The following is a 26,607-nucleotide window of genomic DNA, read 5'->3' on the forward strand; positions in this document are numbered from 1 at the left end:
TCCTGGTGCATTGATTCTGTTTTTTATAATTTCCTTGATTATTGATGTCAGCTTAACCCTAGAGCAAAGACATTACATTAAAAGAGAGAACAATAAAATTAAGCACAAATGTCAGATCATCTCCAGAATCACCCAAAACTCTAGCTGATCATCTCAACTCCCTTGGTGCATAATGTGTTGCTGCACCGTGGAGGCATATGCTTTTTCACTTGCATGCCTAAAGCTGTATTTCAACTCCCATGTTCACCGTAAATCATGTAACCCTCTGAATGAGTGACCCCCCCCCCCTCACACACACACATACAAAAGAAGACCTGGTGCAATGCCACTGACTCTGTCATATCCAGGAATAGCAACGTGCACAGGGAGAAACAGGCATTGGCAGCCTGATGTAATAAAAACACATGATTACACTGACAACCATCCCTTTGCCATCCCATCATCTTTCCCGATTAACATTTAAAGAAAAAAAAAAAAAACTTCTCACACACTCACATTTGTGGACGTGGATAATGATTAGTGCTGAGTTACTAAAGCCAGATTTACTGCATCATCTTTTAAGCCGTGTCTACACATCTGTATCATTAACATCCAACTAGATTCATGTGAAGTGTGGTGAGAAAATCACTGACAAAATGATGAGCCACTTACCCAGAAGATGAGATTGAAGATGAACATCATATACTTCAAGCAGCAGAGGCAGCCCCTTGCCATGTTGCACTTCTTGAATTCTAAGAGGAACACAAAGGATAGATCCAGGTAAAAGACCACGTATTTGCTGCCTTTGGGTGAAGTGTACTTGTTGTTGGTCTTGTCCCCTGCGCTGGCGTCAGCTGCCACTCCAGCCTGGCCCTGCTGTGCGTCTTTGCGTGGCCCCGTGGAGCCGTAGAATGCGCCGGCAGTGAAGCCGCGGCCGCCAAACGGGCGGCCAGACGTGGAGGCTTGGGCAAAATCGGAGTCACGGCTATCTACGGAGGGGCTACGGTGAATGGCTGACTCCTCACTGCTGGACTTCTCCATGCTCTAGGGCTGCAGCTACTGATGAAGGGCTCCCTGACGCACAGTCTACCATAGTCTCAGGGATGACAGGACAGAAGAAATCACCCTCCAAGTCTCCACTGCTTCACACTCTGAAGCAACACGAAGATAAAAGCCTCACAGACGCACGACTACATCCACCTCAGAGCACACAGTTGGGTGAGAAAGTCTTCAGTAGAGAAGTGAGTATAGAACTGCACATTTCAGGCACCTATGGCAGGCTTAAGTGTCTCCAGCGTGCTGCTGCTGTCTTGCTGTGATAGTCATGAAGTGGCAGAAGAGACCTGTGAGAAGCATTACCCTCGCCCTTATGACAGGAATGTCTTTCCTGGGAAGAAGTTACAGCACTCCCTCTGTCCCCTCTTGTAATATCACTCTCCTCCTGTGCTGCTCCGGTGGGAAAGAGAGAGGTGAGTCTCAGCTGCTCCACTTCCACGCTATCTTGCTGACCTGGTAACTTTTCTCCCGTCCTCTCTTCACTGCTCTGCTCCTTCTCTGTCCTCCTCTCCTCTGATGCTGTCTCTCGTCCTTTTACTCTGCCTCTCTCTGACTGTGCCCGTCTTCTCTAGTGTACCATTCTGTGCTCCACAGCTCAGTCCTCCGCACTGCCTGCGCTCTGTTCTCCCGATGGCAGCGCACTGGCTGATGCGCTATTATTGGCAGATGCGACTAACGGGCATTCCCTATCTCCCAACAAGAGCACTGCCCTCCTCCCCCAACTCTCTCGCTCTCTCTCTCTCTCTCTCCCTCCCTCAGCCCCTCCCCGCTGAGCAGACAGCCAATGCAGCAGCTGCAGCCAGACCAGAGCTCCACCTCTCCGCTCCCCTTGTTTTAACGAGCCCATCACTGTGTTTGCTTTGACTATACATGTTCAGCAATTTCATGTTTGCTGTCAGGAGATTTGAGAGGCCAAAGATGAAATTAAGAATACAAAAAAATAAATTAAGTGTCAAGGTAATTGAGGTCGTGTGTGTGTGTGTGTTTTCACTGTCAGTCTGCTGCAATTTAACACCCTGTTATAATTTGTAATCTGTAATTGTATTGATTAATGTTGCCGTTAATAACCCATAGTTAACTCTGACAGACGGTGATTTATCATATTAAGATGCTGAACACTCTCTGGGGCAAAGCCAGGGTGAGACACTGAACAGATTCCCACGACAAGCGGACAAGATCTTACAGAGCTTTGACTTTTAATTTACCTAGCACCCCAAGTGTCTACTTGTGCATATCATTAGAGAACAAAGGCCAACTGGCAAAGGACCCTTGAGGGTCAAATTTCAATAAAACTGGATAATTATTGCTGTATTCAAGTTGTGTCTATCTGTCTGACCTCGCCGGAGCTTAGTTTTAACCTCAGGTGAGAAAACAATTGGAATAACAATATAAATACCCTTATTGACTCAGAGATTCAACCTTTTTCTCCAGGACTGTCCAGCTACATCAGGTCTCCCACCAGACTGCACATCGTTCTGCTTTGGAATTGGTCTTCTGTCAGCTGAGTGCCGGAGATAGCTCAACCTCCAGACAGATGGAGAGAGTTTCAACTGAATGGTCTTAAAGGTAAATCCAGTAATACCCAATCGACATAGACAAGCTAATCCAACCCTCTTGTGTTTCACCATTGTAGAGTAAAGAACAGCCTTGAGGAAGCGCATGCATTGTGTAAGATCAGGTTTCAGCAATTGGCTAATGCTGCAATTTACCGGGCACATTCAAAGTACGATGGCTTAAAATGACGAAATATTAATACCGTTGCATATTAAATAAAACTTTAACCTGGGTCCTGCATTATCGATCTGAAGGAAGAGTTGATACATTACTAATGTCTGTTTGTAATACAGCCAACACCAGGCTTTCCTCCAGTGTATTGCAAGCCCGCTGGACCAAATTTGACTCCCCGCCGGAACAAGAAGGTTTGCATAGGTTGGGTGGGAGGGAAGGACGGACGGGTCAAACAAACACAGGACTTACATCCCAGAGACTGTTCGAGTCTCATGTGAAACCAAATCAACGTTTCAAACTTTACCGTAGTTTTGCGGTTGCATAACAAAAAAGGTACCCAAACCACAATCTTTTCCTTCGCCTACCAAGTAGTTTTCTTGCGCAAGTAAAACAATAAACTAAGTCAACCGACATTGGAAGTTTATTTTGAAAAGAGACTGTATGCATGTAATGAGTGGAAACCGTACATTTCCTGCCAACACAGAAGTTTATTTTAAAAAGAAAGCATGCATGTAACAAGCTGAACCTTGACACGCCATCCCCGACACATCCAAAACTGATCCTCGAGGGGTACCTGCGTCATAGTGTGACATAGTTTGAAGAGTAGAGCCATTGACCAAGCTGTGGTATTTGACGACGTTAGGAGTTGAGAACATGTTGGTATGTTATGCATATTTAGTGCGTAACGTTAGCAAGTGTGCTGTTGAGGGAGAGAGTGTGTGAATAAATGCTACCACTTCTTAAGATCCAAGCCAAGTTCCTGTGTCTTGCTTACCACCTGGCTGCCGATTAAAGTGCAGGGGGTTAGCCCCGAAGGTGGACTGACCTTTAAGGTGCATCAATTATTCTCATTCTAGTGACAAGCTGCTCCTTTGACTTTTTCTCAGCACACTGGGGGGGGATGGAGGAAATCCTCTCCCAAGATTTTTCCTTTAGAAAGAGCCAAGCTAGCTGTTTCGCCATGCTTCCAGTCTTTATGCTAAGCTAAGCTAACCAGCTGCTGACTATAGACTTATGTCTGCCGTTGGTGGAGAAAATCACTTTTCCAAATTTTCAGAAACCAACAAAAGATGTGCCTGTTTTTTGAACATGCAATTTTTTTATTTATTTTTTTTATCTGTGGCTCTGAAGAGCTTCTATTAACTGAAAGATTACAGAATGTGCAGAATCTCAGACATTGGAGACCAGGATTTTAACAGATCATTTGCTTTAGCCTCAACACAGCCTTGAGATGCTTTATCCACCCGTTTGCAGTTCTGGAGCCAGATCTATTATGTGCAAAAGGTAGCAACTCCAAATTATCGAGGTAGACGTCACACAATGAAAATAGCTGGTCATAAGTTGCAAGGGACAAGGATTCCCATCAGTCCTTTTGAATAAATGTGAAAACCTGCAAAGACTCTAGGCGAATAGGTGCTTTCCATTTGTTGAGTTTCAGGCCCTTAACTCCAAATTCAATACAATTTACATCAGCGCTGCTCTCTCTGAGAGTTACACACATTCATCAGAGCTCAGTGGGGCTCTGTGCTACTGATTCCGCAAGTAGCCTGAAGGACACATCTGAGCCGGCTCCCTCCACACACAGATCCATCCATCGACTCGGAGCAATGGGGTGCTGCGCTTCTGCATTACGGTGAGGGGGTAAAAGCGAGAGAGAAAGACACTAAGCGAGACTCGGGAGAAATGGACGTCTGGGGGATGACACAAGAAGAGTTGAGGCATGGAGAGAAGAGGAAAAATATGCGGAGCACAGCAGAGCAGGCCAGAGCAGGGATCCTGGGCTGAGATGGAGAGTGTGAAGGGGACGGGACTGTATTCAAACATTCTCTTACGATGCCGAGTAAAGCTGGCAGCTCATTTCGACATATGTACGCCGGTGCAAAGACAGACGGGGTTGAAGAGATTAGAGCTCAGAGGGAAGCAAGAGGGCTCTCCAGACAATGTATGTGGCTTAGATTACAAAGATATTCCAGTTTACAAACAGTAGGGGGTAAAGTGAAATTTGCTGTCTCGTTAGATATAAATAAATAAAAGACCTGTGCAATGAAATCCTTCATTAAAACTATAGCTGAATGACTCCTGTGTTACCTTGAATGTAAGGAAATGTCTCTCTTGAGTCTTCACATTTTATCTCTAACATATAACCAATTCCATTTCATTGTGCTGTCAAATAATAACTGAAACATAAAATGTTTTATAGATTATTATAGTTCTTTGTTATAATGGTAGCTGAGAGATGCATTCTATAATTGATCAGGATTAGAAGAAGACTATAATGTTACCCACCATCAGTAACCAGTTGCCTTAACAGTCCTGTCTCTGTTATTTGCATTATACAAACAAAATGTTTATTAATTCATTAATTAATTCCAGTATAACACTTTCATAAACTTGGAGACTTGGAAGAGATGGATAAAAAAAAAAAAAAGAAGAATGGTCAGAATTAATGCAGCAGGGGCCAAGACTCTTAGTTCTTCTTACAGGTTCCAACAATACTGGATCCTACATTTCCCATGATGCAACTCAATTAGAAGGCTTTCATTAGACCCTCCCTAAACACCCACGTTATCCAAACCCCCACCTCACACTTTAAACGCAGATTTATCAGTAGCACTCCTCAGTTCAGCAGCTCAGTACTCCTATACTAACAAGTATACCAATCTTCGTGTGTGAAATTGGCAGAGTGCACTTTTAATGAACACAGCATCCAACATGTGGGTAGAGTCTGGCACCAACAGAACATTTAGTTATAGCCTGGTTTTATTGACCGATTATACCAGTTTACCACAGAGGCCACAGCTGGAATTCTTCGTCTCCATCAACGTCTAGTTCACAGACATCTACTGCAGTTTAACACGCAGCATATCAACAAATCATTCCTTTTAAGAAAACACTTTATTGTAAATCTTAGAATCCAAACACAACCTACACACCATCAGTTACAGCCAGAGAAAGGTTCAGTACAACAGGAGACGATAGAAGGACAGAATATCAATGGGCAAAGCTATAACAATGTGAAACCCGCTCACGTTATTAAGTTCTTTGTATTATGAGCTGAAATCTACGTTTGATTAAGTGCGTTCCTGGTGCACTTTATCTGTGACGCCTGCACAAGATGACAGAGCAGTTTGTTTGTGTGAAAGCTGAGTTTGCTTGAGAGAATGTTTTTTGATACCATAACATAATATATGAGAGGGTCTATTTAGATTGTGTGTGTGTGTGTGTGTGTGTGTGTGTGTGTGTGTGTGTGTGTGCGTGTCTTTTTGAACGCCTTTGGTCATTACTTCAGAAATTTATTTTGGTAGACTTTATTCCTTGTTGCTTGCTTTCCTTGGATTTTATATTTGTTCCTGTTTGTTATTGGCTCTTAGCAAGACTCTGGTTACTTATAATAATATTTTGTCATTTTTTTTGGACATTTTATAGACTGCATGACTAATTAGACTAGTATGAAAAGAACACTTGATAGGTTTATCTATCAATTAAATGCTGCCCCACTCATCTATGAAACTCATTTTCCCCTAAAATGTCACCGGATAAAAGATCACGGTTGCTGTCAACACAGCTGAGATGATTATGCATGCAAGACGAGGGAGTGCTCTACCTGAGGAAATGTGTGAGGCTGGAAGGTGGAGGTAATCTAAAGTAAATTACACATAAATTGTTTTTACATTCAGCTTATATGATACAGAAGTCTGCAAGATATTTACCTCCCTGTTGATGAAATCTGCTTCAAATCTCATGGTGTTGTGGTGGCTGAGTCAATGTCCGTGAGTTGTTTTCCGTACAAGAATAATTCAAATCAAATTTTCTTTTTCATTCAACATATAAAAGAATTTAGACCTTCTATTTTAAGACGGATTAACGAACAGATTCATGTCTTTCATGGGGTAAAAGACGCTATTTCTTTTAGACGTCAGTCAGTCTCTGATACCCTGCCAATGAATGTCTCTGATTTACTGACTGCAATTGAATCATGACAATCACAGCCGCAGTCACAAGGTCACCTCACACATGACAGCATCCCCAAAATAAAACACTGGCTCGGTTAAAATGTCAATCGGAGAGACTTTAAGAAAATTGATGTCTTTTGTTAAAAAGACAGCATAAGGCTGTAACTGTGGAGGAACATCACTGATGTCGTCTGCAGTGCAGTCATTTCGAGCATTAAAAAAAAAGGAGGACTGCTGCTCTTTACATGCGTAACAAAGAATGTCTACTAGATAATTACTATAGCTAATATGCCTTTGCTCATATTACACAAGGAATTAGTGCTGCAACGCTTTGACCAGTCAATCTGAAACCATATCCGACCTGCAGATATACTGTAAATGACATGCGACAGCACATGATCCGAGTGTGAATGTATGATCAAGGCCTGGGCATAAGGAGAGGATTTAAACTACAAAGGGCCAGTGGTCCTTAGCTCCTCCGAACGTTTGTCCGAGTCTGTTGCCGTGGACTCAAACAGACACGGCATGTACTGCGGACCATATACTACAGTGAACAGTTAGAACTAACTAATCAAACAGGGAGATGAGAACAGCTTTGCAAGGATATGCATCGATGTGCTAACACGCAATTCATTCTGACGTTTGCCTCGTCGTCCTAATCAAATTAATATCAGACGTCAATCTGCTTTGATATTTATGGTTCTATCTTGGCCTTTTATGACCCTCTGAATATTACCCTCTGGGATGAGGCTGGCCAGACAGTGCCGCCATTCTTCAGTCATTCTTGGGTGATTTGCAACCGAAAACTCAATAAAGGTGTCTGGAACTGGGTGTTAATTAGGAATTTATGACATCACGCTCACTCGAAGATCCAATTGTGATGGCATGTGAGGACTCCAGATAAGGGGCACTAAAGCTGGAAAAGGATCAAGTACTGTTTCTTAAAGTCAAACACACATCCGGAAGTATCAAGATCGAGTCGACTGACCATTTACAAAGCTCAACACTGTTCCGTCGGACATATTTGGCACACTTATCGAAACAGTTTTGTATTTGTTTATCCGGTCTCTCATGTGGGAAAACCCCTGACAGTGACATTGTGAGAAGCGAAACCAACAGCTGAGAACGCGCGGCAGTGGCTCTTGTCGGGATTTGAGTGAAAAAGCAGCAGTTATGACGTATCCATAAAGCTACAGACAGACACAGGTGCACTCAGGGCGCCCACACACACACACACACGCATATAAAATTAAAGACACGTCAAGCCCTAAAGCCCCAGCAGCCAGTCCTGCAGCCAAGCCTCAATCTAAACTTAATTCCTGCAGGCCCCGTTCATCAGAGCTGTGGGAGATACGGTTGGGCAGGAGAGACAGGCAGGGTTTTACAAGGAAAGTGAGTTTACTCTGACTACAGGATACTCCATTAGCATTTAGATCAGAAAGTGTCTATCGTCATTGAAATGCAACGTAGTATCACAGTGCAGTAAAGTCCAGTTCAATAGGGGCCGTTGCAGAGAGCCAAATGCCTGTGATGTCTGCAGTACGACACATGAATCCCAGAATAGCCCCCGCAGATAAATCTGGAGTGACACCGTGTTTTGATAATGTTGATCAAAGGAGTGGAATAGCTAAGTCCACCAGTGGCCTAAACTGTATGCAATATTTAAGAGAGCCATAACTCTGTGGTAAAGATGGAATGTCAGCAATATGAATCTTATCCAGTTCACTGGGAATGTGTGGAGCGAGAATTTAGCGCTCAATTACTGATTTACTGGCTCCGCGTTCATTAAACTTGACTGGGGGGGGGGGGGGGGGGGCTGGGGGGGACGGTCAATTTCTCCACTGCTAGATTTGAGATTGTACATTTCAGATTTTTCAAATATTGTCGAATGGTATCAGTCATTGCAACAGATACTATCTATATATATATATATATATATATCATTCACACAGATGTATAGAGCTATAATTAAACAATCTCTGAGGGCAAAAATAACCAGAATTTATAACATTTGAACTAGCATTTGTCAATGATTTAGTATTGTCATTTATTGAATCATATTGTGATGGCGTGAGCAAACACTGTTGTCTCAATGAATAACTTAGAGGAAGTCTTTATAAGAGGCTATTACTGTACATTAGAACGGACAGTTTGGTCTCATGTTTAACAGTGGGAAAGAGACCTTTACTTTCAGTTTGATGGTTTTATATGTGATTTTTAATACAATTGTTTAATCCTGACATATAATGATATCAGAAAACATCATTACTGGCTAGTTATGTACACAAAATTGTAAGATAATGCAAAAAGACACCACTGTGAGGCGGGAAAGTAGAATCATGCCATCAAAGGTGTAAAAGAATCACATTAACAGATTTGGCCTTCTGTCGCGAGGAACAACACATTCAATGTGCTAGAGAGCTTCTGTTTCGACGTTATGGTGAGATTACACATGATTAGCAAAGCCATGCACTGCTAAAAATATGATGACAAGTGAAAAATGTCACACTGGCACCGTTTCGGCTACTTTTGTTGCATGCACATATTAGCACTTTGTGTGCTGTACAGTATGGGTTAGGTTACTGACTCTAAGGCTCAGGAGAGAAAAAGGGAAGCAGGCTCGTATGTGCTTTAAGAGGTGAAAGAGAGACGGGACGAAGAGGATGTCGTTATCTCAGAGTCATATGGAAAAAATGGCAACCGCAACGGAAGCGATGCCACTCTGAGCTCAAGTTTCCATAACCTGCTGTTGCCGTAACATAAAAACTATTTACGTCCGTGGAGGAACAAGAATATACGTTGGCGTGATCTTTATTTGCTGTGGAACCTCAAAGCCCTGTGGGTGAGTTGTGTTTGTGTGGCGCCTCATAAGCAATCCAACACATTCTTAAATTTCCTCCAGTGCTTCAGGGAAACAGGTTATAGGGCGCGCTGGAGAGCTTGAAGACGAAAGTGTCCCCTGGCTACTGAAGGAGTTGGACAGGGAGAAATGAGACGTACAAAACAGAAAGAGCAGGAGGGAGATGAATAGGCACCATTAGGAGACAACCAGGCATGTAGCCTGTGGTGTTTTCTTAAAGAAGTCCACCGTGCCTCCGTTATGTGGCAGTAAGAGCGTGGCTGTGGAGGGTATGACTGTTTGTTGGTCACCAGTCACCAGCTCAAATCAGTGTGTGATCTCTGTCAATCCATGTAGGGGGATTAAAGAGGCACTCTCCGCAGGGACTAAAGTCAACATCACGGTTTCATCTCTGGTTCCCAACCCACGGTTGGGAAACAGCTGGCGCCGCAAACAGCACGTTTGAATCATGCGAAGTCCGTCCAAACATGAGTGCTTGTCAACAGGCAACTGAGCGCCGCGCCTCTCGAAAGGAACATTTAAGAAGCTGCTGACACAGCGCTTGGAGGTCAGATGGGGTTCATCAATATTTTAGTTGGCCGCTGCTGAAATGCAAACAAAGGAGGGGATGCCTGCAGCGATGTGCTCAGACAGAGACGGAGAAAGCTGGACAAGAGGGAGCGCAAGATACAAGATGAGAGAGGCAAGACGGAGCATCTCTCTGCTATTCGTGCTTCATGCGCTGCAGCTCCTGGCTAAGGATTCAAAGGCGAGGATGGATTAAAGGCAAAACTGAATGCCAGAGGAGTTTTCCCCATTGTGTGCACCACAAAGACATCTCATCTACGTCTTCCATACTGTTGTTCGGGGCTGTGATGATAGTATGATCTTGAGCTGCCAAAGCAATATACCATCTTCCAGTAACATAATTTCACCATAAAACAATATTTGCACGCCCACATATGACAAGAAAGAGAGAGAGAGAGACAGATAGAGGTGGGTGGGGAGATGAATTTAATCTAAAAAAACAACTAAAAAAAACCAAGCATGGTGGAAACCTGCAGACAGCAGAAGAGGGCCCACAAGACTTCAGCTCTGATCCCACCAGCTGGGTAGCACCTCCCCACAATATGCCGTGTCCTGACTTGTCCATGTGTGTGTGTGTGTTTAAACTAGAGACATGGGGTCTGGCCCTCAATATGGTTCTGGTCATTCATGAGCAGCCGCTCTGTCACTGCCATCCAGAGAGTCATGGCAACGGACCAGCAAAGAGTTGCATCCTCAGAGGAGAGGAGAGGAAAGGAGAGAAGTGAGGAATGAAGGAAGCAGACTGTGGCAAAATGCCCTGAATCCCTTTCAGGAACTGCCCTGCCGCGGATTAATGCCCTCCTCCGAAGAAGCAGCTGCCATGTCGTTGTGTTTGTGGGAATCAACAATGGCTGGTAAAGCAACAGATAGAGCCTCATTTCACAAAGAAATCACACTTTTAAGAGATACCAATGTCTGCACACGTCTTTTTTTCATTAAAAAAATAATAACTATATATATATATATATATATATATATACACACACACACACATCTCCCTGCTGCAATCTAAGAGGCAGCTGGAAGCTCCTGTCAAAGCACACGAGAATATGATACAGCAAGCAGTGGAGAGCAAACTAGAGCTGATGGCTGTTTTATGTAAACAACAAGAAGCCACCACATAGCTTCTTCACCTCCATGACTGGGGGATTGAAAACAGCAGATGTCTATAGAGCTGCAGAAATGGTGCCGAACAAGGCAAGAGAAGTCTCCATGGCAATCTGCTAAATACTGCAACACGGGGTCTGATCATCTTAAAAGAAAATAGCGTTACTTGCCAAAACAATATCCATCCGTGTGTTTCTGAATGAGCACACACGACATCTTTTTAATAATTAAGTTAGTGGATGAACACAAAATACCCAACATATCACAGAGTCTCACCGGGGATATACAGATACACATAACCTACAGTATAATTACCAAGATGAACACACACACACACACACGCCATAAAATAAACATAAATAGAGTGGTAGACCACACTCCCTGTGAAATCCCATGTTGGGATATAGGTTCATCAAGTAGAAAATGGAATTTGCAGTCCTGCAACAACAAGATGGTGTCATAAATAAAGCCAACGTGATTACTAAATGACAGTAATCTATTACTTTTGAGTATCTGCAACACACCAAAACATCTGTCACACACACACACACACATAGAAAGAGAGCGTTTGCTTAGCTGCCAAATATTCTTAATTAAAGTCTGCAGACGAAGTCTCTCCAGAGTCCGAGCTGAAATTGGCTCCGGCTACTTCTCTGATTTCACCTACTTACACATTTCGTGTTGATGGCTCCCAATTCTGCACATTCCCTTTGAGGACAGATGATTACAAATTAACTCAATATTCTTCCACCCCATGTCATGCTTTTGACAGCGCGATACTGGAACAAAATTGCCTGTAGATGATTGAAATGAAAATCATTTTTTTGTTGCACCACAAATCCCAAAACATAATGAAGAAGGCAAAAGCAATTCATGCGGAGCCTTAATGAGTTGAACATTATTCATTGTCTGCTTATACATATAAAAATACACTATGCAAATAAGCAGCGTAAATGAATGCATTTTCTCCGAGGAAATGATTGAATATGAATTCTAACGAGATTAGCCATGACATGCTCCAAAAACTTCAGAGGCAGAGGGGGCCACTGGGAAGGAAATATGAGCCACTCTGCCAACTCAGTCATCAATTTTACATCACTTTCAAAAGCACAAGGTCTCCCTCAAAATGATTTAAGGCCAGAAAATAGCTTTCCTCTGACCTATCACCCGTGGCAATGGAATATAATATCCGCTTCTCCTTCCGAGTGTTGAAATCCTAATCTGCTCACATCAAACAGTGACGTTACGTTGTGCAACGGGAGGTTTCTGCATGGAAAACAGCTTGCTCAGGGCGACTGTTCATGCCATCGCAGGAGGGCACCGGGTTCCACATTATAGGTTTCGACGGTAATCTAATTTTATGAAGCAAGTAGTCACATTTTATATACTTGAAAACGTGTAATAAAGTACACCAGCTTCTATGCACATAATGAACCCCACTCAGGTTATCACTTCTTAGTGCTACAATCTGATGACGTTCTCCCGCAGACTCAGCCAGGTAAACAAACTATATTCTGCAGCTGTTGCAAAGGGGTGACAGTGGTGCTCATATACAGTAAAGACTGTGTCGCTCCCAAAGCACAGCTATACCGTCACACACACACACAGCACTGCAGGAACAGAGGAGGTCTTTAACTCTATGTCCCCCACATGAGAAACCAAATATGGGGCTGAGGCAAAGCCTCTCTGCCTGCAGTTACATTTAATGCAGTATCTCTGCTCTCTCTTCAGTGCGCACACACACACACACAACTGTATACTTTATGCAGTCCTCTCTCTCTCTCTTTCTCGCGCACACACTCACATATGCTCAGTCCCCTGTCGGTCCCCATTCACACACGCTGACCTTCAGCTGAGCGAGAAAACAGCCTCAGTAACTTTTTTACTCTGCTGATTTACATTCACTTATAAATAAAAAAAAACCCTACGCTGTCCTTCCAGGGACAAGACGCCGTGTTCACTCCACAGTAATAGAAAGCTAATCATCATCCATGCCTGTAAAGCCATTAATACTGCATTTACAGCTCAATGGCAGACTATGAAATGGTCTGAATAAGGAAAAATATCGGTGAAGCTAGGGCCAAAGAAATCCAATGATTCAACAACTGTCAGTCTGTAGCCAGAGTGCTGGGTCTACATTTCACCATTTCTCTCGACATAACACACAATTGAGGGACCGTGACCTTCGTATCAGCCCGTCATAGTGCACTTAATGTCACAATGTCTGCGTGTGGCCTCGTTTTTGCACGTGGGTTCATCCGTCTGTCTATGTGCGCAACCTAAAACGAGGGATCTGCACGAGCTGGGTCGGCAGTCACTGTGTTGAGTTGGTCGGGAGTTTAACTGTATTTCCTGTTCAGACTGTGCTCGGCTCCAGTCTGTCTCCACTGTGGTATTCGTGCCACAGCACAGGTGGAGCCTGAGAGCAACTGCACACTGCACAGAATGTGGGAAAAAGCAATAAGGGGGAAGGGGACCGTCCTTCTTTTTTTGCTCTTTCAACATAACACAGAACCATCATCCTTTTTAACCCTTACATACTGTTCGGGTCAAATTTGACCCGTTTTGACATTTGACAGCAGTAAAAGGACCCTAAACGTCATTCTTTTAGCCTGAAATTTGATGACTTTTCCTAAAGTGACCCAAAATACACAAAAATTAAAATATTTTAAAATGTTATACTTTTGTACAGGTGCTACACATTTGTGTACACTGAGGCTGTTTCGGGTCAAATTTGATCCGTATCTATTGAGATGGACTTTAGATCTACCAGTGTGGGTCAAATCAAGGAAAATGGTGGTTTTAGGGAATCTTGAGGGGGGTTCATAACATTATGAAGGTACCTGAGCTGCCATTTCAGTGACTGACATCATGGCAGCAAGATTTAGTGTGCAACAGGCCCTCGATCTGTTCTTCTAAGATGAGGAGGTTGATGGTGGTTTGGAGGACGTGTCAGAGCAGGAAGACAACGTGGAAGAAAACTCTGATTACTCTGCAGAGACTAGTTTATAACAAGCATTTTATTATGTAATGTTTTGTGCTCCAAGTGGTAAATGTTGAATTAATATTGATAATTATGATTTGTTATGATATAGCAGTGAGGAAAACGTTTAATGGTTGCAATGATTAAACACGGTTATATTATAAATTCCAACAGTTCCAACAGTCCAACAGTTATAAATTCCAACATGGCATGAACATTCCAGAATGTTCATGCCATTTTCAAACTCTATAAAATATATTTAAATCATTATGGCTTTTATGTTTTTATGTCTTATGTAAAACAGGACATGATTATTGTAAGCCGCTTTGGATAAAAGCGTCTGCTAAATGTAATGTAATAATGTGTAATGGTAGATATTTTTCTCCAAAAACGAATGTTGTAAAACTGAAAAAATACACTCTCCCTGCTCTCTGAAACATTTATTAAGGATTAATCATACATGTATTAATGAGACATGGGCTATTTAGACATTCTAAATAGATCTGGAGTTTACCGGACCATACTGTGAAGGCATTAAATATGAACAGTATGTAAGGTAAGCCGGCACCTCACATGATGACAAGTGAGCGGCAGTTTGTGACTGCTGAAGACGCCATCGGATTAACAAATTATTAAGGGAGCGCAGGGAGTGGAAGACATTATTTGAATTGTCCAGATTTCGCTGATAAGGCAGGCATACTAATTTGTGATTATTCCTGATAATACCACAGGCTGTCCGCACACATAAGACCAACCAATAGGCCTGGAGTTAAAGGTCTCGCTGCCCTTCATCTAAACTACTTTTTTGGGTACCAGGGACAGCACATATGTGACTTCCAGGGCAAACAATTCTAATCCACCCTCACTGGTTCTGTACTGCATTACTATTCATAATATCAGCTCAAATTTCCTACCGCAATTCATTACAGCCAAGCATTTTGTTACTCAAGGTGACTGAGGGAAGGGAAACATATATTTGAAGATAATGTTTAAGCAAAAATATTCACAACACGGCTCTTTCAACCTTCTGTTACAATGTAGGGCTAAATGAAATGTAATCTGCTGTAATAGCTCGTGCTGGTAAACATAATGCTTCATACTTTATGTATCCCTAACCACTAAACCAAGGAATTGAAAAATGCAAGGAACGGCTTCACAGCAACACTGGGAAGAGTATTACTGCCATGCATTCTAATTATGATTTGTCTATCATTAGTTGCCTTGTTAATAGATGCTATTTTTGCCTTCAATCACTGTTGTTTTCAGCTTTTTTTTTTTTAGTTGTTGTTTTTGTAATGGTTTCAGCTTTTTTTCTAAGAAACCATCAAAAGGCAGCCTCTGTGAGCTGTGATTGTCTTCACAAATCACAGTCATGTAGCTGACACATTCAGTCTGGGAGCTTTAATGGATACGTGATACAGGCTATTAAACGAGCCACCGAGCTCGCTTTCATGAAGCTTCTAGAAATAGCAGAACTGATCTGGGATCACTGTTTGGGCCACCTGACCGGGTTAGCTGCACTGTATGATATTTAATGATTCCCTGTTTCTGTGCCTAGATTTAGGTGTGCCCTGAGCTGCAAGCGGGACAGAGTGACATTGAGGTTGCCAACCCTGAAGTCAGAGGTCTTCCTCATCTGGTCCACAACTGCCTGCAGCTTTATATGCCATCGAAAAGGCCAACCCCCACCCCTCAAACCCCAAATATCACCCCCACATTTCTGCTTACTGTTGGTGGGTGTGGCTCACTGGGTTAAGAGGGTTGTCTGGTAACCGGGTCAACGGTTCAATCCTCGACTGGGACATGTCACGTGTGGAAGTGTCCCTGAGCAAGACACTGAACCCCTGGCTCCCCGGGTGCCTATCTGGCAGCCCACCCATCTACATATACATTGACCCATATACAGGGATGGGTCAAATGCAGAGGTCAAATTTCGCGTATATGACAGTAAAAATTGGTTTCTGGCTGACAAGGAATTTCAAACGTAGATTACAATGTTCTCTATCTGTAGTGGGTTTGACACACCAATCACAAGAGATAACATGGAGATAGAGCAGCAGAAAAACAGAGCGTGATTAGACAGGAACGGGCCCCGCTACGCTACAAGCATCCGCGATAATGAAATTGCGCCATGATGACAACGTCTCTGATAATGAAATGTTTTTATGAAGAGCTCTTGGGTTTTCCTTTATTTATTTTCTTAAGTATAAGTGGGAGTCCAGTATGTAATGAGATGCCGCATTCTTCAAAAATAACTGATACACATTTCTCTATACTGTGCTTCCAGAGGGACAAACATAGCTGCTGGGCATATTTAGGGCATCTGTTTAGTAAGACAAATGTGGAAGACAATCAATGTGACACTCATTTGATATGGCTCATACTGGCAAATGTAGGGCCGTGATTGGTCAGGCAAGTATCCTGTTAGAAATGAATAACTCACTGTAAAAAGGTTGTAATTAACCAACAAATACCAGCAGTGGATTTGGAAAAAACTAAAAAGCGAATCCCTTTGCTTTCACTCAGTTGACAAAATGTACAACTAGCACTAAAAACACTTAAATACACACTTACCAACCTATACAAAAACTATATATGCTAACACAGGCACATGAGGCAAAAGGTGAGAATTCAGCGGTGAATGAGTCAATCTGTGCTGATAGTCTGTTCTGGTGCTGGTTAATCACAGCACAGATGTCGGGCTTTTGGTGAGCAAAGGAATGATATAAACAGCTGTTGGAAAAGAAAAGCAGCTCTTAAGTAACCACACTAAACTAAAAGGAGAGAGCCTTTTGATCTGGGATAACACTTAGATCTGCAAATACTTAACAGGCTGAGCAAAATAAGCACAAGCTGTCACTTAACTACTGGCTTAGTATGTCCGATGCTGGTCATTCTCCAATTAATATATGTTAGAATTATGAACAGAAGTATAAAGGTACAGTCCATTTTTCACTGCACTGAGAAGTTAACTTCGCAATGTCAGTCCTCCACATGACAGCATTGCTTAACTTTTAGTGTAACTCATTACTTGCTAGTATCTGTAAATAAATGATGGCCTGCCGGAATGAGTGCATGAACGACAAATGGATATTAGAATCCCTCTTCATTTTACATTCAGCAGGACTTTGACATTTGAAGTCCGTCTATGAGGACACTGTGGCTAAAGGTAGGCATTTGAAGCAGGATAATCCAAAAATGATCACAGCAAACGAAGAGGGATCACAGCGTCAAGTGTCATCTGTGTAGATTGAGCCCTAGTCCACATGGGAGGATTAATGTGTGGGTTTGAGCTGACTGCCCTCTGCTCTACGACTTTCCCTGATAAGAGAAATCTGAGCTCAGCACCCTGCGCATGCAGAGACAGATAGAGCTGTGATTACAGTGTGGATGAGTGCTCTCTGCCAGGACCTTCATTTAGCTGGCCTTCCCTGTGCACGCATCCATGTTTAATGCAGCCTTGAGCGCAGGCTCAGGTCCAGGCCCAAGGGATACCCATTACAAGGCTGGCACACGGATCTCAGGCCCCGCCACATAGACAACTTCAGCAGGTCAAATGCAAGATGACAGAATAGTATACCCCCACTCTTGTGCCAGAATACTGCAATGCAGTTTTCTATACAGTTCTCTGTACCCAATATACCCAACTGGTAGATTGGTGAATTGTAGAATGACAACCTAATCGTGTAGTTTGTGTCACGGCATGAAAAAAGAGACAACAGAATATTGCAAAAAATATTTCAATAAAGACAGTCAATCGTTTGAAAAGACAGCAGACAGAGACGAAGACAGAATGGGAAATGCCAGGTCCCACATTTCCAAATGTTTATGAAGGATAAACATAATCTCTTTCAGTCACAGCATACAAAGCAGAAAGGATTGTGCAGCATGTGAAGAGAGTACATTGCCCTGAGGTGGCTTGACGTCTTTGACAATTTACCTCTTAAATACTCTTTGATGGTTGTACCCACCACCAGATAATATTAAGCAGTGGGTAGAAAGCAGCTGTTGCCTCATTCCAAAGGAGATTTCTTCGCTTACCTACCAGAGGGGTGTCTGTGTGGTCACGGATTACTAATGGGATAGAGGCAGACATCAGCAGGCATCCTGTTCAGCTAGTTTACCCTTCCTCACTATAATCTCATTTTTCCTTGAAATTTAGATTGGCTTTCGTCAAAGCAATTCTCAAGTCGCTAGGTATTTTGGCTTGTTGTCCATCGGTCCCTTCGGCTCACTGGTCACTGTGCTTACAACTAGTTAACCATAACAATATCCTTCAGCAACGTTCAACCGTAGACTGTATATAAGAAGTAGACGTAGTCATCGTGACGTCACCCATTGGTTTGTGGACGGCTGTTATGAAGCCTTAAGTTCGTAGATTTCGCCGTCGCCATCTTGGAATACGGCGGTTGCCATGTTGTTGTTTTTTTAACCGATGACCGGAAGTTACCATATTTGGAATGCGGAGTAGTGACGTCGTGAAGCCGGATATGGCTCTGGTAGCGGCAACTACATGTCAATCACAGTAAGCTAGTAGTAGCTTACTGTGTAGTCGCCCCCTGCTGGTCATAAGAGCTATTGCGCGTTATAAGACACTTCCGAATCGGCTTCACTTGGCACAACCAAAAGGTTTCCGCCTACATTCAACTGGCTTTTTTTTCCACAGGCTAGCTCAAAAACAGATTTGACGCACCAGACTCTTTGGATCCGGAGTATCACTCTTACTACAGCCTCGAGTGCACGGCTTCAACATGTGCAGGAATTCAAAGCTTGATGTGCCTGCTGTTCCTGGATACAGTTGCTATGCCATTAACGAACAATCGCTGTCCGAGGTAGGGGTTAAGAGAACAGTCAATTGTGAGGCTGTTGGCCAATAGAAGCACGTTGAGCCCACCAACACATGTTCATTTTCATCTTGCATTACCACAGACCTGTATTCACACAGTGAGTGATGTTTGTGTCAACACCATCTCCTGATAGTTTATTATTGATGCTATTGTGGATCATATGTCATTGCACAATAAATAGATGAAAACATGATGTCTTTCACAAGGGCCTTCATGAATTCAGAAGACTTCACAGGAACGCCATTGGAGTTGCCTCAACGTAGGCTTTATGGCAAAGTTTAACAGTGCTGAACACGACTCCACTTCACTTCAAAAATCATCTATGACTACTGCAGAGAAGAGCATCTGTTGAGTGGCCTATATACTGCAAGCAGCTTTTTAGAGTGGCCTAATAGATCACATCCAGCTGCATCGTTCTGTCACTTAGCCTCTCCATCTTCTTCCTTCCTTCCTTCCTTCCAATAGCCTCAGCCACTCTCTCAATAAAGCATCATGCTGCTGGTTAAAATAGACAACTCGGCTTTAATGTGAGTCTAAGATGGACACAACAATTTTGTGACTTCCCTCTGTGTGACCCAAGTGCTGACACTCCTCTCACATGCCTTGCCATCTGATGGTGGCTTTGGAGATATGAGGTTTAGAGCATGGGTCATTTTAGGTAGCTCTTCACTGGAGAACGGATGTTATGAGCTCCATGAATTCATGATGGCATGGGTGCAAAATAAAAGAGAAGGAAATAGAATTTGCAATGCCTTGATCATCAGATTTAAGAGAGGCTGAGTAGATGTTGATGGCATCTACTGCCATTTACAACCCACAACAACAACAGCAGCAGCCCTGAAAGCTGTACCTACTTTAAAACAGCAAACTACAAAGGAAAAGCAGTGGCACATCTTCTGCAACTAACTAGTGAATTCATAGTTGATAATGAGCGGCAAGAAAATTACGCTCGCAGTAATGGACCCTCGTAAAAGAAGCAGACTTGCTAAAATGGTAGCGGTAGAGTACACTGATGAAAACTCCATGTTACAATTTTGGTCAATGAAATAAAAATAAATAAATAATGAAAGGCTGAGACTCAATAAAAAGTAAACCTTGAGCTCTTTCTGTTGTGACACCAGCAACAACTCCATCTGCACTCTGCATAATTACTTGTTTGTTGTTTTGTACCCTTCCATTTAATGCTGACCTCGTGCTCCTCACTCAGGAATGTTACTTCACAAGGTCACACACTCTGCTTAACGAGTCAAGCAGAGTGTGTGACCTTGTGATTGTAGTCAGCCACTCTGCCAGTGAAGTGTGTTGGATGAGGTACAGTGCTCCCGCTGATGAGTAACTTTCTTTTCTTTTTTTGGGGGCCAATAAAAGGCTATGCGGATGCGACCCTGCGCTGTGATGCAGGTCACCAAGCTAAGTGGATGGCTGTCGGACAATGCTCACTGAAGCCATTTTTTTGAACCAAATTTCGCCCTAAAACATATCACCCAAGCATCATCCTCTATCTCATCTCCTATACGAGTGCTTTCAGCATCCCAAGTCCTCCCTCTCTCCCCCTGCAGCCAGCTCTGTTGGTGTCCTCTCTGTTTGGAGATGAAGGATGGTGGTCCTGCTGTCTGACAGCTTGTAAGAGGCTAATGGGAAAAGTGAGTTCACAACACTGCGAGATGTAAGTCGCTCTGGCTTACGCTTAATGATTAATTATTCCGTGTTACCATAACTCCACTCGTTTTAATTATCCCTATGTGAATTGCTGGCTAAAAAAAAAACAGCATGTCACGCTGTGTGTTTGTACGAGTGCATGTAGGAGAGGAAGAGAAACACGTGCCTGCTTGTTTGTACTGTATTTTCGTCTTTACTCTTTTTGTTGAACCACTGTGTTCATGGATTTGCATGTGCATTCATGTGGATTTTCCTTTTTTTTGTCTGTCTGCGCCTGGAAGGTCCCACACTGTCACATTTGGAAGGCTCACTTTGCCTCCCTCCTGTGTACTGTGTAAACAAAAACTCTTGCCTATCCCTGCACCGCAGCAAGTCACGCATGCTTTTTGCCATCTCTGCAGTCGGAGAATAACAATTACTCTGCAGCCAGAGGAAGTGGAAGGAAAGAAATAAAACAAAACATTTGCCAAATATAGGACTCCGACACCTCCACAGGATTCCTTGGGAACAATGAAGCCCTAAGGGTTGGGGGGTAGGAATATGAGGGGGAAGCAGCCTCCCCCTCATCCCTGCTGTGATTTCCAGCTATTGGCTTTAAGGTGTTGCTGGCACTGCACTGCTTGCACTGCATCAGAGCCAAATATTAGTTTTTGCAGGCTGCAACACAGACATTTATCGCATTGCCGCTGCAGACATGTTTGTTTTTTGCGATTCAAATATCAAAATGGTTCTGAGATGTCAAGCTTGTTAAGTGGAAACGCAGGGGCGATAAACTGTGTAATTCTCCAGTTAGTTAAGAAACTAGGAAATTATCAGCGATGATTAATTTAAAAACGTTTCATCTTGACATCCTGGCATTTAATTGCATTTACTTGGCTTCACTCATCTAACACCTTGTGCATTACTCACCTTTGAGACTGTGGAGTGCCTGAGGTTTAATCCAGCACTGAAACATTAACATTCCATAGCTACTGTGGAGGTGTTTATGTGTGTCAAAGAGACACCGGAGTGATGAATGGAGTGAGAAAATACACAACTCCTGAGATGTGTGCTAACCAAATCCCGATCAGCTGCCAACGTTTACAACGCCACCTGTTCCCTGGCCCGCATGGTCTGCACATTAGTACCCTGCATTAATGAAAAATGACTGGTCATGCTTTCCGCACTATGTCACGTCACCTGGGAGGGTGATGCAGAAATCTACATGAGCCTCTACATACACGAATGAGCACAGCGGCTTTCCTTTTTTTTTTTTTTTTTTGCCAAAATGCAGTTTTTTAGCATTGGCATATATCCTCATCCGACAATGACCGTATCATACGCGTGCTCTGCATAGAAATGCATTTCAATATCTGGGTTAAGAACTAAGTTCAATTGACAAGGGATTGACAGGGCTTGGTGAATTTGATACAGTCAAAGGGCTTATGGCTAAGTCTCCATTTTCTCCCCTCTATTGCACACACTACTAGCATTTAATGTAGTCTTCTTCCCCAGTGTCATTACAAATGCAGTTATAGAATGTAATACCAAAAAGCAAATATACTGTATGCATGCCAGTGTGTGTGTATATGATATGGGTCCACTGAAGGCTGGACTCTTTTATATGAAGCTGTAGTAAGCGTTCACACAAACTCCAGTCTAACATCGCAGTTCCAAACACAACGCTGCTAAACCACAGAATTACATAATATAAGTATCAAATAGATAAAGCTTCTCTAAGCAGTTTGCATGACCGCTGGCCCACTCTCTCTGTTGCTCTCTGTGTCTCCCCTCTGTCTCTTTTTTTGTTTTTAGATGAGTCTGAGAGCAAATGTTGTTTCAAGACCAAATGTCTGTTCACCAAAGCCACGGTCCAGCTCAGGCTGAGGAAAAGAGTCTGAACTTTGTGGTTTCCATAACAGCAGACATATACATTTCAGCTGTGAGATAGATATATATATATATAGAGATAGATAGATAGATATACAGATATACACACACACACACACACACATATATATATATACACACACACACACACACACACACACACACACATGTCCCGATGAAAGCCAAAGATATGAGACTGGCTCGTCATAAGATGCACTGTTTATAGGAGCTAAAGGGTGGGTTGTCAATAGAGGAGGAAAAGTTAATGTGAAGGAGGTGGGGACAAATGAGTAGTCTTCAGGGCTGGTGTGACACCAGGACACAGAGTTGAAGAGACAGGATATGCTGCAGCGCATCTCCCCCGAAGCTCATCAGCCTGGAAAGGTTACCTGAGTCCATGTTCATTTACAGACTTGGAAGGCGTACACACACACATCATGTGTGTGTGCGCACATGCGCGCGTGCGGTCGTGTTAGTCTCATCTTGGCTGGGACTAACGTTTTTTTTCACAGGGTGGAGGAGCAGGGACATCCATTCTCCCTGATGGCAAAATGGTTTTACATAACATAACGACTGATAGCTTGTGACATACGGGGGCTGTGTAATTGTGACACTTTTCATCTACGACTTGGGAAGGCCTGGTGGCACTGGTGCTAAAATACCCTCCGTGGTCATCTCGGGGGCAGATCCACTTTATCGAGCTGGCCCAATCACAGCGTAACAGATGGAGTAAGGCAACTTGGGATAGAGTTCTTAGGTTCACCACTATTACACATTACTCTCCCCCTTCACACTGCTAGCAGGGGCAAGGCCGGGTGGACGGATGGATTCGCTGCCCTTCTGTCCAAGTGCCAAATCTCATCTACAGGCCCATTACTCTGAATGATGTGAGCTGCAATGTAAAATAAGTCCTGCAATCAGCAAGGGTAACCAAGGCTGCAACGGAGCCCACATGTTCCGTAATTGCTATCATATTAGGAGGTTGATTCAGCAATTTATGAAATGGCATTGCCTGTAACAGTAGAGAAGTATGGATCTGAGCTAAAGTAATAAAAGGAAACAGAAGATTGAATGTTCCCCTCAAAGACAAGAGCGATGGAAGGGAGGAGTTCTCCCTCAATCTTTAAGCTTTGAAACTGTGAGTTAACTACAGATGGCTATGCACTTTACTTCTAAGTGATTTTAAGGTGAGACAATGTTCAAAGGGCAAACATCTTCCCTGTTTTAAGTCCTTTCAGGGGGCGATACAAATGGGCCTGGGGGAAAACTTGACACGGATACTTAAAAAAAAGTGGATGCAGATGTAGCGAGGCCTTAAGGGGGGCGACCCTAATATGTTACTTGAGAATTTTTTAAGGGCACACAGATTCACTACCGGTATTTGGACAGAGGTTTGTAAAATAAACATATTTATTGTAGAATTCAATGCAAATCACTAAAACGACTAAAACAGGCAGAACAAAGGAAAAACGAGAAAAAGAGGCAAAACAAATCAAACTAAACGGAGGCGGCAAACCAATCAAAACAAAACGGAGGCGGCAAAACAATCAAACAAAACGGAGGCGGCAAAACAATCAAACAAAACGGAGGCGGCAAAACAATCAAACAAAACGGAGGCGGCAAAACAGCCGCAGGTGAACCTACAAATGATAAACAGAGATTAAAAGGGCACACCATGCTGCAAAATAATACAAATTAAGATGTGACTACTTACCACCTCAAACAAGGGGTAAGTAGTCAGACGGCAACAAGAGGAGGAATATACAGTATGTGAAACTCACCACCAGAACAGGGGCCAAGAAGGAGTGAGGCCAGGACCACAGGTGCCTTATAAATGCTGGCACTAATTGAGGGGAGGAGCCTAGCCTGAGGGCTGTGTTCACAACACTTCCTATTCTGAGGAGCGTTCCCCACTACACAGAGAAATAAAATAAGGTTTGGAATCTTCAAGAAAAAAGGACTTGTGTGTCATGCAGACAGAGTAATTGATAGACATCTTGTCAATCGTTTCACTTGAAATAGAATGCAAATTCCCTTTTGGCTCCTGTTTAATCAATCACTGATCCTAATTAAACGAGTTGATAAGATGCAGCCAATATCTGATGTAGTGGTTAAGTTGTAAGCCTTTCTCCCTCTGTCTGTCTCTCCCACCTTGTTCCCATCCTTTAGTTGTGTTTTCTGTAACATTACACTGAAGCTTTACACCGAAAAGGTGTGAAAACCTGATCTAAATATTTTTTCCACCAGTATGAAAATGACAGACTTGTACTCTGTTATCAACAAGCAATGTGTCTTTGTAGCGAAAATATGAACTAACCCTTAAAACGTTACACGGCTTCGGTACACACTGTAATTACATAGAGTATAGTATCCGCTCCCAGCTCTCAGCTAAAACCATCTCAGCTCAGGTAAGATGAAAGTGCCACTTGGACTACAACACAGTAATAATGTATGTAGTTGGAGAGGTGCACGGCTCGCTCTATTTCCAGTGATAACCATGGGTTTCAACCACTTGATTACACTTCATTGTAGAAACAGCACATATGCGACTCAAACAGTTAAAACAAAAAGGGATCAAGTGTTTACAAGTTAAATTTCATAAGGCGTCAAGATGCTGGCAAATTAATAACAAGGCAAAGTTGAGTGCAGTTGGAGTTCTGCGGGTTTGCAGACAGCCCTTAATTCACAATTGACAGCCAACTCACGTTGCCAACTAACTAGCTAGAAAATCGTCTGTCATGCACACTGACAGCTGACATTAATGGAGATCCATAGTTTATTGAGACCAATATTTAGCAATGTTTCACGATAACAATTAACAAATAAAGCAGTATATTTGGATGTGACCACACACACTGGGTTAGTCACATGGTATCATTGTTTGATTGTCCCATTTTAACCATTTATTCAGCTTTATTCTGCTGATGACTACACCCATTTGTACCCATTTGGCTGATACGCTTTTATGGAATGATTTATTATCCTCATCAATAAGTTAATATTTCAATCTATTTTCAATGCTAAGATACTATGGAACAGATAAGCCTTGGCATTTTCTCGTACCTTCCTGAGAACATTTGAGACACAAACACAATGTAATATGTTTAAGACTAAAAAAAACTTTTTTAACCCATGCTAGCAGTGCAGCTCTAAGGATGGCTGTGTTGTTCTTCAGTTGGTTCACCGTTTTATATCAAGACTGAAACATCTCAACAACTATTCCCATAACATTTGGTGGAGATATCCACTGCGCCCAGAGGAGGAATCCTAATTCCACTACTTTGGAGATCCCGAGACATTTCATCTAACGACAGGTTCAAGTTTTCACTTTTCACATGAAATATCTCAACATCTGCGAATGGATTGTCACGAAATGTTGTAGTGACATTCAAGTTCTCAAGAGGACAAATACTAATGACTTTGGTTATCCCCCGACTTCTAATCCAGCGTCACCATGAGGTTGACATTTATGGTTTTGGGCAAGTTGAGTTTCTCCACAGCTGTTGGATGGATTACCAGACAATTTGACACATATTAACATGTCCCCCTTTTGTAATAACTTCCATCCATTGACTTTTCATTTCCTGCCGTACAGTAAATTGTTATTCCAGTTATTCCAAAGGCGGTACACAAATCTTACATCGGGTCAGTAAACATATCATAAAGAAAGACCATTTCTCATCTGCGCTAAGGGATTACATCCGTTGTCGTTTCCATTTCGCCCAAATGTAGGATTTGTTGAAGAATGCCATGAACCGGTCAGTGGGTTTAGAACTGTGGTTGGCATATGCATTTTTGGCCAGATTATCTTTGATGTTAAATGTTAAAATTCTTTACATAACATAGATGCATTGAGCAGTTTGGCATTATTTGTTAAATAGAAAGAAAGATTTTATTCCCTGAGCTAAGGTATCAAAACGTGCATTGTTTAAGTGTGTGTACCAAAACTCAGGTATTGTATTGAACTCTTTATGATACCCACCCCCTCTGCCCCTTTGG

At 42.7% G+C, this 26,607-nt stretch overlaps 1 protein-coding gene across 6 annotated transcripts in view; it reads right to left on the bottom strand.

The window, feature by feature from the left end:
• tspan9a (tetraspanin 9a) overlaps nucleotides 1-26,607 on the bottom strand; it is a 152,334-nt gene that overhangs the window by 62,433 nt on the left and 63,294 nt on the right. For 5 of the 6 annotated variants that reach the window (XM_031862758.1, XM_031862776.1, XM_031862784.1 and 2 more), the window contains one exon: nucleotides 652-731. In XM_031862758.1, coding sequence (XP_031718618.1) covers nucleotides 652-714 — 63 coding nt within the window. In that variant the 5' untranslated portion in view covers nucleotides 715-731. Of the gene's footprint in view, nucleotides 1-651; nucleotides 8,502-26,607 lie in introns of those variants that run through there. The other variant, XM_031862740.1, reaches the window with a different exon arrangement.

Source organism: Anarrhichthys ocellatus, unplaced genomic scaffold (genome assembly GCF_004355925.1).
Source record: "Anarrhichthys ocellatus isolate YVR2014 unplaced genomic scaffold, GSC_Weel_1.0 scaffold2, whole genome shotgun sequence".
NCBI classification, from domain to species: domain Eukaryota; kingdom Metazoa; phylum Chordata; class Actinopteri; order Perciformes; family Anarhichadidae; genus Anarrhichthys; species Anarrhichthys ocellatus.